This window comes from Cervus elaphus, chromosome 15, assembly GCF_910594005.1.
Source record: "Cervus elaphus chromosome 15, mCerEla1.1, whole genome shotgun sequence".
NCBI classification, from domain to species: Eukaryota; Metazoa; Chordata; class Mammalia; order Artiodactyla; family Cervidae; genus Cervus; species Cervus elaphus.
In genome coordinates this window covers 10088454-10100931 of record NC_057829.1, presented here as the reverse complement: position 1 = coordinate 10100931, position 12478 = coordinate 10088454, and the positions used below count along the sequence as shown (strand labels likewise).

The following is a 12478-nucleotide window of genomic DNA, read 5'->3' as shown; positions in this document are numbered from 1 at the left end:
TGTATATTTGGTTCCTTTTTCACTTTTTTCCCAGATTATTTCATATTCTTAAGCATTCTCATGTCTAGGCTATGATATGCATATTATTATATTATATATTTAAAACAAATCATGTATTATATATATAGTGTCATGCACTGTATCATTACCATGAGCAACCTGAGACAAGGCAGATTAGTCCAGAGTGGATGTGATTGTGTCTGGAAGGAAAAACTTCACCTCCCACTTGTCCCTTCCATGAAGCATTAACAGAACCTGTTGTCCCGCTTGAATGGCGTGTCTCCTTTACACACCTGTCAGCCAGCTCTTTGTCTCAGGGTTACAATAAAATTAGTTCCCTTATGAAGAATATTGTTAGTATCTCCATCTCTTTTATCGTGCTTATAATTCTGACTCCTCAGCTGTCTGTTGGCCGGTGGCGTGTCAGGTGCTGACTCGCCAGACATTGTCATGAACCCACTTCTTCAGTTACCTCTGATACAGGAAAACCAGAAGTCTCCTTGGGGTCCCCCTGTACTCAGGGAGACGTGAAGCTTGGAGGGTGCCTGTGCGGCTTGCCCTTTGGTTTACCTCCAGAGTTGTAAAGTGGTATTCTTGCCATCCTGGAATTTAGGTGTGTAGCATATCTTCTTTTCTTAAAAAAAAAAAATTATTTATTTATTTTTGGCTGCACTGGGTCTTAGTTGAGACTGCAGGTTTAATTGAGCTGTGGCATATGGGATTTTAGTTCTCTGACCAGGGTTGAACCCACTTTAGAAGGGTAGAACCACCCATCAGAAGGCATGGTCTTAATACCTTGACCCCTCCCTCCCCAGGGAAGTCCCTAGCATGTCTTCTTGTCTTGGTATTCTTAGATTCACATATGTGATTTTCTTGTCATGTAACTTGCTATTACAAAAATGTGATTCCTGAGAAAGTGTTGGCTTTCAAAACGGGAGTTGATGTGCATTTCAGAATGGCTAACAGAGTTGGGGTAGATGAAAAAGTATGTTATATGTCCTTAAAAAGAGTTGATTTATGATATACTGCTTTTAAAATATCCTTCACATGTAGTATCATTGCCTCATTTGGTGGGGTCTAAAACCAGTACCTGCACTTCACAGTAAATGTGTCAGTTCACTAGCGTTAATTCATACTGGGGGTAAGACGCCCAACAGTGACCCAGCCCATTTCTTTGCCATTTACCTGAATGAATTGCCTGTGTAGATAACGAACCTGCCGAAGAAGTTATCCAGTCCAGCATTCTTCTGCATTCCAACATCGCCAGCCTTGTCAAAGATCGGGTGATTCTGAAAGTGGAGTGCAGAGACTCGGAACTGGTGGATGGACTCATGTTCCAGCATATCACCCTCCTCATGTGCTTGGCATACAGGAACCAGCTGCTCAACGTTTTTGTCCGTCCTTCCTTAGTCGCTGTGGCATTGCAGATGACACCTGGGTTCAGGAAAGGTAACTTTTGGTACTGTGGTCTTGAAATCTGGAAGAGACCTGGCCATTCAGTCCCACGGAGGGAGCAACGTTTGAAGCTTTAAATGCCATGCCATGCATGTGCAGCCCACACACCAGCAAGGGAAGGGCCTGTTCTCAGAATTAGTCAGGTGTTTCCTCCTAAATATGTGGCTAGCTGTCTAGAACTCGGGAATTGCAAAGGACCTAAAAAAACCATCGAATCTAAACAACTCCTTTTATAAATAAGGAATAGTAGGCCTAGAAATTTCTGATTACTTAAGAGTATGGGACGAGAGCACAGTTCTCCATTTCCTGGTCTGATGTGCTTTCTCTGATGTCACTTCCTTCAGCTGACAGAAGCAGATGGCCTGGGTGAACAGTCCCAGCGGTGCGTGAGTGCTCATAAGGAGTATAATAACAAGTGAAACCGTTTTTTTCACAGGAACCTGTAGTCAGGGCCAGGGGTTTTCTATACAAGGCTGCACTGTCGAATTTTTGGAGGCTGAGTTCCTTCCCCGAAGGCTTCTGATTCAGTTGGTTGTTTTTGTGTTTGTCATTCAAAGTTCTGTAGATCATTTTAAGGAAGAGCCAGAGTGGAGGTACACTGGGCTCAGCCGCAGACCTTTAGCCTTGGAAGGAAATGTCATTTTGTGAATGAGGAAACTGGGGCCCAGAGAGGTCAGACAGCTTAGCTCAGGACAAAGGAAACTCAAACCCTGATCCTAGTTCTCCCTGAAGCTTCTCATGTTGGGATTCATCCACAACTGAGGGGCACATACGTAGTCTTCCAGAGTATTTCAGTGTGAACACCCTGAAATTGGAGCCAACCGTTTGTGTCCGTATGGAGGTATATTTTTCTAATGAGAAAAGTCATGCCAGAAAGATGAAGGTCTGTAGCTGATGGGCCAGGAAGACCCACACATCTGAGGGGTAAGACAGTAGTTTCTGGTGCTGTGTGCCAGTGTGTTCTAGTGCCAAAGATAGGGTAGAGACATGAGCAGATGTTCATGTGGAAGGGAAGGGAGGAAGCCATTCCTCTCCTCCTCTGCTAGGAAACCACGCACAGGTGAAGTGAAGTGCCCTGGTGTCTAAGGCCACTTGCTCATTTCCACACTGACCGATTAGAAGCCTGATTATAATTCAGCTTCAACCATTGAAATCTTGCTAGACTGTAGTTTACTTGTGGGTAAAATTTAGATTGTTTATAGCTTCCTTCCCTGGGAGCTCTGCTGGTAAAGAATCCGCCTGCAATGCAGGAGACCTGGGTTCAATCCCTGGGTAGGAAGATCCCCTAGAGGGAGGGCATGGCAACCCTCTCCAGTATTGTTGCCTGGAGAATCCCCATGGACAGAGGAGCCCAGCAGGCTACAGTCCGTGGGGTCGCAAAGAGTTAGACACAACTGAGTGACTAAGCACACAGCATAGCTTCCTTGCCCCTGGTATATGAATAATATGCCTTTAAAATACTACATTTTGAGCTTCAAGAGGGACAGGACATGTGTATACCTATGGCTGCTTCTTGGCAGAAACCAAAGCTATTGTAAAGCAATTATTCTTCAATTAAAAATAATAAATTAAAAAAAATAAAATACTACATTTTGGAGTATCATGGACTTCTTGGTACTCCCTGAATGTTTAAAAAGCTGAGTTGTAATTTTATGTAATGAATTTATTTCCAGAGGATGTCTACAGTTGCTTTCGCTTCCTATGCAGTGTTTTTTCAGATGAGTTCATCTTTCTTCCAGGAAATGCACTAAAGGTAAATCCTTAACTGCAGAAAAGCTGTGTGTTTGTGGTGTGAGTTCTGAAAATATTAGGCTTGGATCACAGGTGTGTCTTCCCTTCCTTCAAGGCTACGTGCAGCAGAACAAAAGAGAAACATGGACACTCACAGTTCAACAAACTCTCTTTTAATTCTTCACATTTAATCAATAATTTTGGGATTATTTGGTGAAAGGAACCAAACCGTTGAACTGCTCGTGCAGCCACTGTGAAATAACTAATAACAAACTATTCTGTTAGAGAATTTACTAATCAGGACACGTTTTCCAGCACAGCTTACTTGAATGAGTAGGGTCTTTGGCTTAGAGATTGGAGAACAGTGGTCTTGCCCGGTGGTGTGGACAGCTGGTGAAGGATCGGGCCCCCAGAGCTGGACTGCTGGCTGGCTGGGGTGGGAGCAGCACTGAGGGTGGGTCTGAGGGACACAGGTTTCATTCAGTAGGAAATGAGGGCAGCCATTTTGAGCATAACATGATTCTCAATGTTTTTCGGACTTGCCGCATGCACTTTTGTTTAAATGTGAGGAGAGTATGGCTATGTACAAAGTGAAACTTCTTTCTGTCACCCAGGTAGTGACTCCTGAGGCTTATCAGGCTTTCAGTGTTTACTGCATTTGAGGATCAACATTCCGAGTGTCGAAACAGTGCTGCTCTGGCTCCTAACAACCACAGCCGTGGGTCTGGGAAGAGTTGCAGAATTAGCTAGTGTTTTTTTTTGTTTCGAGCGTGCGCGGCTGCATACACTGAGCCCAGCAGTGGATCATTGACCTAAATTATAAATTTGTGGATGAATTCTGTCTTTTCCTCTCCCCTTCCAGGACTTTGAAGAAGGCTGTTACTTGCTTTGTAAGAGTGAGGCCATACAAGTGATGACAAGGGACATCCTAGTTACAGAAAAAGGAAATACTGTGTTAGAGTTTTTAATAGGGCTCTTTAAACCTTTTGTGGAATCTTATCAGGTGTGTAAATCTTTTGCAAGTTCTCCTTCATCCTCCCATAACAAATATAACTGAGACTTTCCTATCCTGTACTTATTTCTGGTCTGAAGACCAAGTGTCTTCCCCAAGTGAATGGTAGAACTTTTTTTTGGAAGGGGAGGGGTCTTTATTCTGCTCTAGAGGAGCAGAATAAAATTAAGAGGGTCAGTGTAAAATTTTCATTGTTCTATTGTAGTTGGTGGCCCTTTTTCACTTTCTGTTCCTCTTATCCCCCCTCTTAAAAATCAGATAATTTGCAAATACCTCTTGAATGAAGAGGAAGACTACTTCACTGAGAAACAGTACTTCATAAGAGTTAGAAAATTCACAAGTCAGCTTCTTGATCAAGGTGAGTCACAAGCCTGTAGGCAGTGATTTCTGTCAGCTGAGAACAGACAGTAGGTCCCTTACCCCCCATGCCTCTGTTCCAAGTGCCTCACAGTGTTACAATGTGTTATCCGTCTAGGTGCCTCACAGTGTAACGATGTTTTATCCTCCATCCCTCTGTTCTAGGGGCCTCACAGTGTAACGATGTTTTATCCTCCATCCCTCTGTTCTAGGGGCCTCACAGTGTAACGATGTGTCATCCTCCATCCCTCTGTTCTGGGGGCCTCACAGTGTAATGATGTGTTATCCTCCATCCCTCTGTTCTAGGGGCTTCACAGTGTTATGATGTGTTATCCTCCGACGTACAGAAGAATGCCTTAGCAGCCTTTGTGAGGCTTGGTGTGTTGGAGAAGAAGAAGGTGTAAGTAATGGAGCACGATGCCCAGGGTGGGCTCAGGGTGCAGCGACCACTCAGAACAGTTGAGCACCAAGTCCATAGAGAGAACTGTGGAAACGCATGTGACCTAGGAAACATCACATCATGCTTCACTTTTGCATGTCCTGAGTAGGAAGTCACTCTGCATTACCATGCAGATTTTATGTGGCTATGAATAAAAATTATATTGAGGCAAAGGAAAAATTTGCTTTAGGCCAGCATTTTGGCTTTGACCTAATGATTGAAATTTATAGGTTAATTCTGGAGTAGAAAATGGCAACCCACTCCATTATTGCCTGAAATATTCCCTGGTCAGAGGAGCCTGGTGGGCGCAGTCCATGGGGTGCAAAGAATTGGACACAGCTGAGTGATTGAGTACATGTGCACACATATCGGTTAATTATAAGAAAATCCGGGTGTCAGGCATGTCGCGTGTGTGTGTGTATTCTTACCTATATATTAATGTACACACAACTTTCAACTATTTAAAACTAGCCTTGAGGACGACTATTTAAACATATTCTTACTATATAAAAAATGATGTTGTCTTTTCATCCTAATTTATGCAGTAAGAAAGCTTATCACTTTTTCTCCTAGAAATAATGATTATATATTTAGCGTGAATGAACCTGCCACAACAAAGTTAGAAGAAATGCTTGGTAAGTACCATTTAATAAAATGTGATGGGTTTTCATATTGCATTTAGCAACATATAGTAAAACAAGAAAGTACGGCACTAAATAATTTATCAAAATGAACAGCAGTCGAGCTTTAATACACACAGAGAACTATTTTTGTTTTGTTTTTGTTTTTTTGTATTCATAGATAAGCTTTATTCCAATGTCTACATAAAAATGAGTTGATGTTAATTAGGAAAAAGTTTTTCCAAAGGGGTTAAAATTTATCAACAACAGAATTTGGTCCTTCCCTTTAGGCAAAGAACTATTTCTATCATCTAGAGTTTTCTCAAGGAACTAAGGAGAAAACTAACAGAAAACACACCAGGCATAAAATAGGCAGTCTTATACAGCATAAAAATGATCAGCTTCTAACATAACTAATCAGGGTGCATGATCTAGTCCTGGTGACATCAAGAAAATTCCTCTCCTTCTAGTCCTTGGATTCATTAGCTCCCATTTCATTGCCATGGACCTTAGTTTCTTGAACAGGGCCTGAACCCAGGCCCTTAACAATGAAAGCAGAGAGTCCTAACCACTGGACTGCCTGGTTAGGACTATAAATAGCCTTCTGTTTATAGTATGTCTGAAATTTCAGAATACATAACCTTGAAACCTTGAAATTTTGTGGTGATGGTGTTCAGTTCCTAAGTCGTGTCTGACTCTGCAACCCATGGATGGCAGCACGCCAGGCGTCCCTGTCCTTCACCATCTCCCAGAGCTTGATCAAACTCATGTCCATTGAGTCAGTGATGCCTTCCAACCATCTCGTCCTCTGTTGCCCCCTTCTCCTCTTGCCCTCAATCTTTCCTAGTATCAGGGTCTTTTCCAATGAGTCGACTTTTCACATCAGGTGGCCTGAGTATCGGAGCTTTAGCGTCAGCATCAGTCCTTCCAATGAATATTCAGGGTAGATTTCCTTTAGGATTGACTGGTTTGACCCCCTTACTATCCAAGGGACTCTCAAGAGTCTTCTCCAACACCACAGTTCAAAAAGCATCAGTTCTGCAGCACTCGGCTTTCTTATGGTCCAACTCTCACATCCATGACTTCTGGAAAAACTGTAGCTTTTGACTATGCGGATCTTTGTTAGCAAAGTGACATCTCTGCTTTTTTAATATGCTGTCTAGGTTTTTCATAGGTTTTCTTCCAAGAAGCAAGTATCTTTTTAAAAATGTCATAGCTGCAGTCACCGTCCACAGAGGCCATTAAAATTAAGTCTGTCATTGTTTCCATTCTTTGCCTATCTATTTGCCATGAAATGATGGGACCAGACGCCATGATCTTAGCTTTCTGAATGTTGAGTTTTAAGCCAACTTTTTCACTCTCCTCTTTCATCTCCATCAAGAGGCTCTTTAGTTCCTCTTCGCTTTCTGCCATTAGGGTGGTATCGTCTGCATATCTGAGGTTGTTGATATTTCTCCCAGCAATCTTGATTCCAGTTGTGCTTCATCCAGCCCAGCATATCGCATGACCTACTCTGTATATAAGTTAAATAAACAGGGTGACAATATACAGCCTTGACGTCCTCCTTTCCCAGTTTTGAGCCTGTCTGTTTATTCCATATCTGGTTCTGTTTCTTCTTGACCTGCATACGGGTTTCTCAGGAGGCAGGTAAGTTGGTCCAGTATTCCCATCTCTTTAAGAATTTTCCACAGTTGGTTATGATCCACGCAGTCAAAGGCTTTAGCATAGTCAGTGAAGCAAAAGTAGATGGTTTTTGGAATTCTCTTGCTTTTTCTATGAGACAATGGGTGTTGGCAATTTGATCTCTGGCTCCTCTGCCTTTTCTAAATCCAGTTTGTACATCTGGAAGTTCTCAGTTCACGTACTGTTGAAGCCTAGTTTGAAGGATTTTGAGCATTACCTTGCGAAATGAACGCAATTGTGCGGTAGCTTGAACATTCTTTGGCATTGCCTTCCTTTGGGAATGGAATGAAAACTGACCTTTTCCAGTCCTGTGGCCACTGATGAGTTTTCCAAATTTGCTGGCATATTGAATGCAGCACTTTAATAGCATCATCTTTTAGATTTGAAATACCTCAGCTGAAATTCTGTCACCTCTACTAGCTTTGTTCATAGTAATGCTGCTTAAAGCCTACTTGACTTCACACTCTAGGATGTCTGACTCTAGGTGAGTGACCACACCATCATGGTTATCTGGGTGATTAAGACCTTTTTTGTACAGTTCTTTGGTGTGTTTTTGCCACCTCTTATTATCTTCTGCTTCTGTTAGGTCCATACCACTTCTGTCCTTTGTTGTGCCCATCTTTTGCATGATACATTCCCTTGGTGTCTCTAATTTTCTTGAAGAGATCTCTAGCCTTTCCCATTCCTTTGTTTTCTTCTATTTCTTTGCATTGTTCATTTAAGATGTTTTTCTTTATCTCCCTGCTATTCTTTGGAATTTGGTGAGAGAGGCATAAAACTAAAACAGACACCAAAACCCTCATTCTGAGGATGATGGAGTTGATTTCTTAATCTCAGAAGGCAACTGTGTGAGTGTGAACATACTAGAACATGCTGGCCTTGAAGTTCAGGAAACGTGGCTGGGGCACAGTGGCCATGCCCATCGCCTCTTTGAGACACTGCTGCTTCTCTTATTAAGGGTGCTGCTGTCTCCACTGATCCCTTTTCAGTCTGTAAAACTGCACAAGTGTCATGTGTTTTTCTTTTGCCAGTGTCCAAGCAGTTGTACGAGGAAGAGCAAACTCAGTGCCATTTCATGAGCCATCTCTCTGTTTTTACCTCAGGTTGTAAAACACCGGTAGGAAAACCAGCAACTGCGAAGCTTTAATGATTGCCAAATGGTTATGGAAAAATTGGTCGTGTTGTTTCTGTCATTTACGGACTCTTATTACAACAAAGAGAGAAGTAAAGGAAGAGACCCATCTTCTCATCCTTTATAAGGCTTCGAGAACAGTGGACTCAGTACAGAGGGAAAGCCATCAATTTAAGCAGTCAGTGAAATCTCCTCCACAATGGTTAAAAAGACATTTGTGTCCAGCCCTGTGTGTGTTTTAAAATAAAACAGGCTTTTGGAAACATGTTTGGAAATACAAAGCCTAGCTTCTATTTCACTAACACTTTCAGTTTATTACATGTATTTAACTGTTATGTTGACTTCTGAATTAAAAATGCAGCATCAACTCTATAAAGGCTCTGGCTATCAAAACTACTAGAAAGGGCATGTCTTACGCTTCTCATGACTTTAATTCAGGTTACCTCAAACAACTACACATTTGACAAAGATATATAATAAAGTAGCTAGCTTCTGTTAAACTTTGCCACCCAGGGGCCTTAATCAGTAAAACTGAATTAGAGAAAGTACATGTGACAAAGAGAAGTTATGAGATGTATCATAAATAGGCTTAACAATTCAAAGGAAGAAAAGTTTGAAATAAGATGGGCAAAAGCAAAAACCTTGACCGCTCGCCACTTCTGGAAGGGCATTTAAGCTGAGAACTTAGATGAGATCAGCCAGTCCTCAACATGTGGGGCTGAGGTGACAGAGGAGGGGGCAAGGGGTGAGCGTGCAGAGAGAACTGTGATCAGAATGTCCTGGGATTGGTTCTGAAGGACCTGGAAGACCAGTGTAACTGAAACAAGAGCCGTGGAAAATGAAATTAAAAAGAAAGGCAGGTATATTCATCTGCTTGGGCTGCCATAAGGAAATACCACAGAGTGGGCAGCTTAAACAGCAGAAATTTGGTTTTTTACAGTTCTGGAGGCTCAAAGTCCAAGACCAAGGTGCCAGCAAGGTAGGTTTCATTCTGAAGCCTCTTTCCTGGGCTTGTAGGCCACCATCTTGCAGTGTGCTCACCTTACCTCTCTGTGTGTCTGAAGACAGAACAGTCTCTCTGGTATCTCTTCTTAGAAGGGCGTTACCCCATCAGACTAGGGCCCCACCCCATTTGCCCAATCTAGCCCTAATTACTGCCAACGGCTCCAGATATGTCACATTGGGAATTAGGGCTTCAATATCTGAATTTCGAACTGTGGTGCTGGAGAAGACTGTTGAGAGTCCGTTGGACAGCAGGGAAATCAAACCAGTCGATCCTAAAGGAAATCAGTCCTGAACATTCATTGGAGGGACTGATGCTGAATCTCCAATATTTTGGCCACCTGATGTGAAGAACTGACTCATTGGAAAAGACCCTGATACGAGGAAAGATTGAGGGCAAGAGGAGAAGGGGGCAACAGAGGACGAGATGGTTGGAAGGCATCACCGACTCAGTGGACATGAGCTTAAGCAAGCTCTGGAGATGGAGAAGGGCAGAGAAGCCTGGCGTGCTGCAGTCCGTGGGGTCGCAAAGAGTCGGACACAGCTGAGCGACTGGACAACAATAACAATCTGAATTTGGGGACCACCATTCAGTCCATAGCAGCAAGCTTCAATTTCTGCAGTGCCTTAGAGAATTCTTGTAAAATGTTTGAATAGGACTATAAGTCCCATGGGAAATGCTGAAACGTGGTTTCAGCATTTGGTTGGAGGACTGTCTGTATCCAAATGGCTGGAATGTGCGTTTGTTCCCCAGAGGCCCAGCTGTTTGTGCTGCACATCCGGGTTGGAGAGTCCCTCGCCTAGTCCGTGCGTTGGGGGCAGAGGGGCCCTCTGTGTGGCTCTGCTTGTTGGGAAGCCAGAGAAGACTGCCTGAGAGTGGAGGAGTCAGCTGAACAGTGCTTGGCTTGTATGGATCGTACGGCTCGCCAGCTAAACAGCCCTGAGCTGCTGCCCTCCAGGCAGTCCAGAGCAGTGGGGAGGCCGGGCCCTGGCCACTCCTCGCTGAGTGGGTGTGCCTTAGAAAGACTCCCCATGCACCCAATCTGGTTACTTGTTTTATCGTGCTAGGTATGTGTTGAAGACTGAGTAAGACGACTTTTATTTACTTTTTGATGTGTTTGTAATGCATTTCCAGTTTGGGGACAAAGCTACTTGGGTGCAAATGGCTGTAGAGTTGTCTCCTGGCCAGTTCTGGCATCAGAGCCAGGCAAGGAAGCCCATAGTGGAGAGTCAGGAAAAGGCAGTACAACCCAGACAGTTGAGGTCTTGCCCTAGGGGCAGCTGTGGGAGGTGAGGGGGTGGGTGGGGCTTTTTCCCTCTCAGTCTCCTCCGACCCTCCCAAGTCACCCAAGTCAATCTAAAGTCTTAGTCAAAGAACAGCGTGCTTCCTGTTCTGATGGGGCTTCCTATGCTGATGGGGCTTCAAAGTGGGTACCTTGTACCCTGACCCACATGAGCTCCTGCACATACCTGCGGTTACAAGCCACACTGCTGTCCCTAAACTGCCCCTGCCCGCCATCCCATCTATAAATTGTGGACCTGCCCTTGCTTTGAAGTAAGTAAAAGAAAGACCCATAGCATCTGGTTTTCCAGGACAGTCTCCCATCCTAACACCACACAACGTAGCAGCCAAGAATGCAGAGTCTGAAGCCCAACTGGCTGTGAAGTCCAGCAACCATACATGAGCCCTGTGTGATTTGCTTAACATCTTAAAGCCTCAACTCCCTTATCCATAAAATGGGGATGATGAGAGTACCACTTGAGTTGTAAGAAATACTGTCAGCAAAATGTTCGATCCAATCTTTGGCAGTAAGTATAACCTGTTGTTACCGTGACTAATGACTGCAACACACCCTACTTGGCCTCCAGAGTAAATGCGATTGGACGCTTCCAGAGTGGTCAGTACGGCCGTAGGCACTTGCATCCCTGACTGACAACCTCAGAAGCCAACCTCAGTCCAGCTCTTTAACCCAAGAGCGTTACATGTGCCTCACTGGGCTGTCTCTCACAGACATCTGCTGTCCAAGGCCCGCTGGGCCACGGTGGAAATCATAGCTTTCCAGATATCCCTTCTTCCTCTCACCAATAGGATCGAATCCTTCAGTGTGGGCTAGAAAACAGATTTTGATGTGTTATTTGACTCTGTTCATATCTTTACTTTTTTGTTTTTCCAGATTAAAGTTATCAACTCTGACAGAAGTATGACTTCCCCTTCAGTAGGTTCAAACACATTTTTTTCTAGAGCCCACCCTGGGCTGGTTGCTTTCTAGGCCTGCATATTGCTGTCAACCAGGGGTTTCCCATCACTGGGAAACTGTTACCTTGACATTTCCCTTCACTTTTCTGCACTGGATTCCCCTCTCTCTTGGATCCCATGTCTTTCTTTTTTATCTTTTTATTAATTTTAGTGAAGCACATGTTCCAGGGGTATGAGGAATTAGTATTTTAGATTTCACCTGCTTAAAAGTATCTTTCCACAGTCACAGTTGTCTGATGGCTTAGCTGGGTATAGAGTTCTAGGGTAGAGATAATTTTCCTTCAGTATTTTGAAAAGCATTTCTCCTTTATCTTCTGTTTTCTAAAGTTGATTAGAACATTCTGATCCCTGAATGTAAAGTACTTGCTTTCTCAGAAAATCTTTAGGATCTCCCTTCTGAAATTTCAGGTGATGGGCTTTGTTCTCAGTGACTTTCTGTTTGTGGCTCAACCAAATTTATGATCTAACTGTTCAGGTCAGAAGTCTGAGAGGGAACCTCAGTGGGCTGCCTTCTGAGGCTGTCATGGGTGTACGTTTCCTCACTTTTTCCAGCTTCCAAAGACCACCATAGCTCCTGGCTCCCCTCAAAGCCACGGTGTCCAGCTGAGTCCTCACAGTGTCTCTTCCTGCTTCTCTCTTCTGTCTGTCTCTCTTCCACTTTTTAAAAACATGGTGGTATAATTGAATTAGCATTATATTGGTTTCAGGTGTAAATGTCATAATTCAGCATTTGTATACATTGCAAAATGATCCCCACAATAAGTCCAGTTATTACTCGTCACCAAATATA

General features: G+C 43.5%; 1 protein-coding gene across 2 annotated transcripts in view; it reads left to right on the top strand.

Annotated features, from left to right (window-relative positions):
- GNPAT (glyceronephosphate O-acyltransferase) overlaps positions 1-8696 on the top strand; it is a 34525-nt gene extending 25829 nt beyond the window's left edge. Inside the window, exons 10-16 of one of the 2 annotated variants that reach the window (XM_043925640.1) lie at positions 1207-1449; positions 3129-3208; positions 4049-4189; positions 4457-4556; positions 4862-4955; positions 5568-5629; positions 8401-8696. In XM_043925640.1, the coding sequence (XP_043781575.1) occupies positions 1207-1449; positions 3129-3208; positions 4049-4189; positions 4457-4556; positions 4862-4955; positions 5568-5629; positions 8401-8444 (764 nt within the window). In that variant the 3' untranslated portion in view covers positions 8445-8696. Of the gene's footprint in view, positions 1-1206; positions 1450-3128; positions 3209-4048; positions 4190-4456; positions 4557-4720; positions 4783-4861; positions 4956-5567; positions 5630-8400 lie in introns of those variants that run through there. The other variant, XM_043925641.1, reaches the window with a different exon arrangement.
- The last annotated feature ends 3782 nt before the right edge of the window (positions 8697-12478 follow it).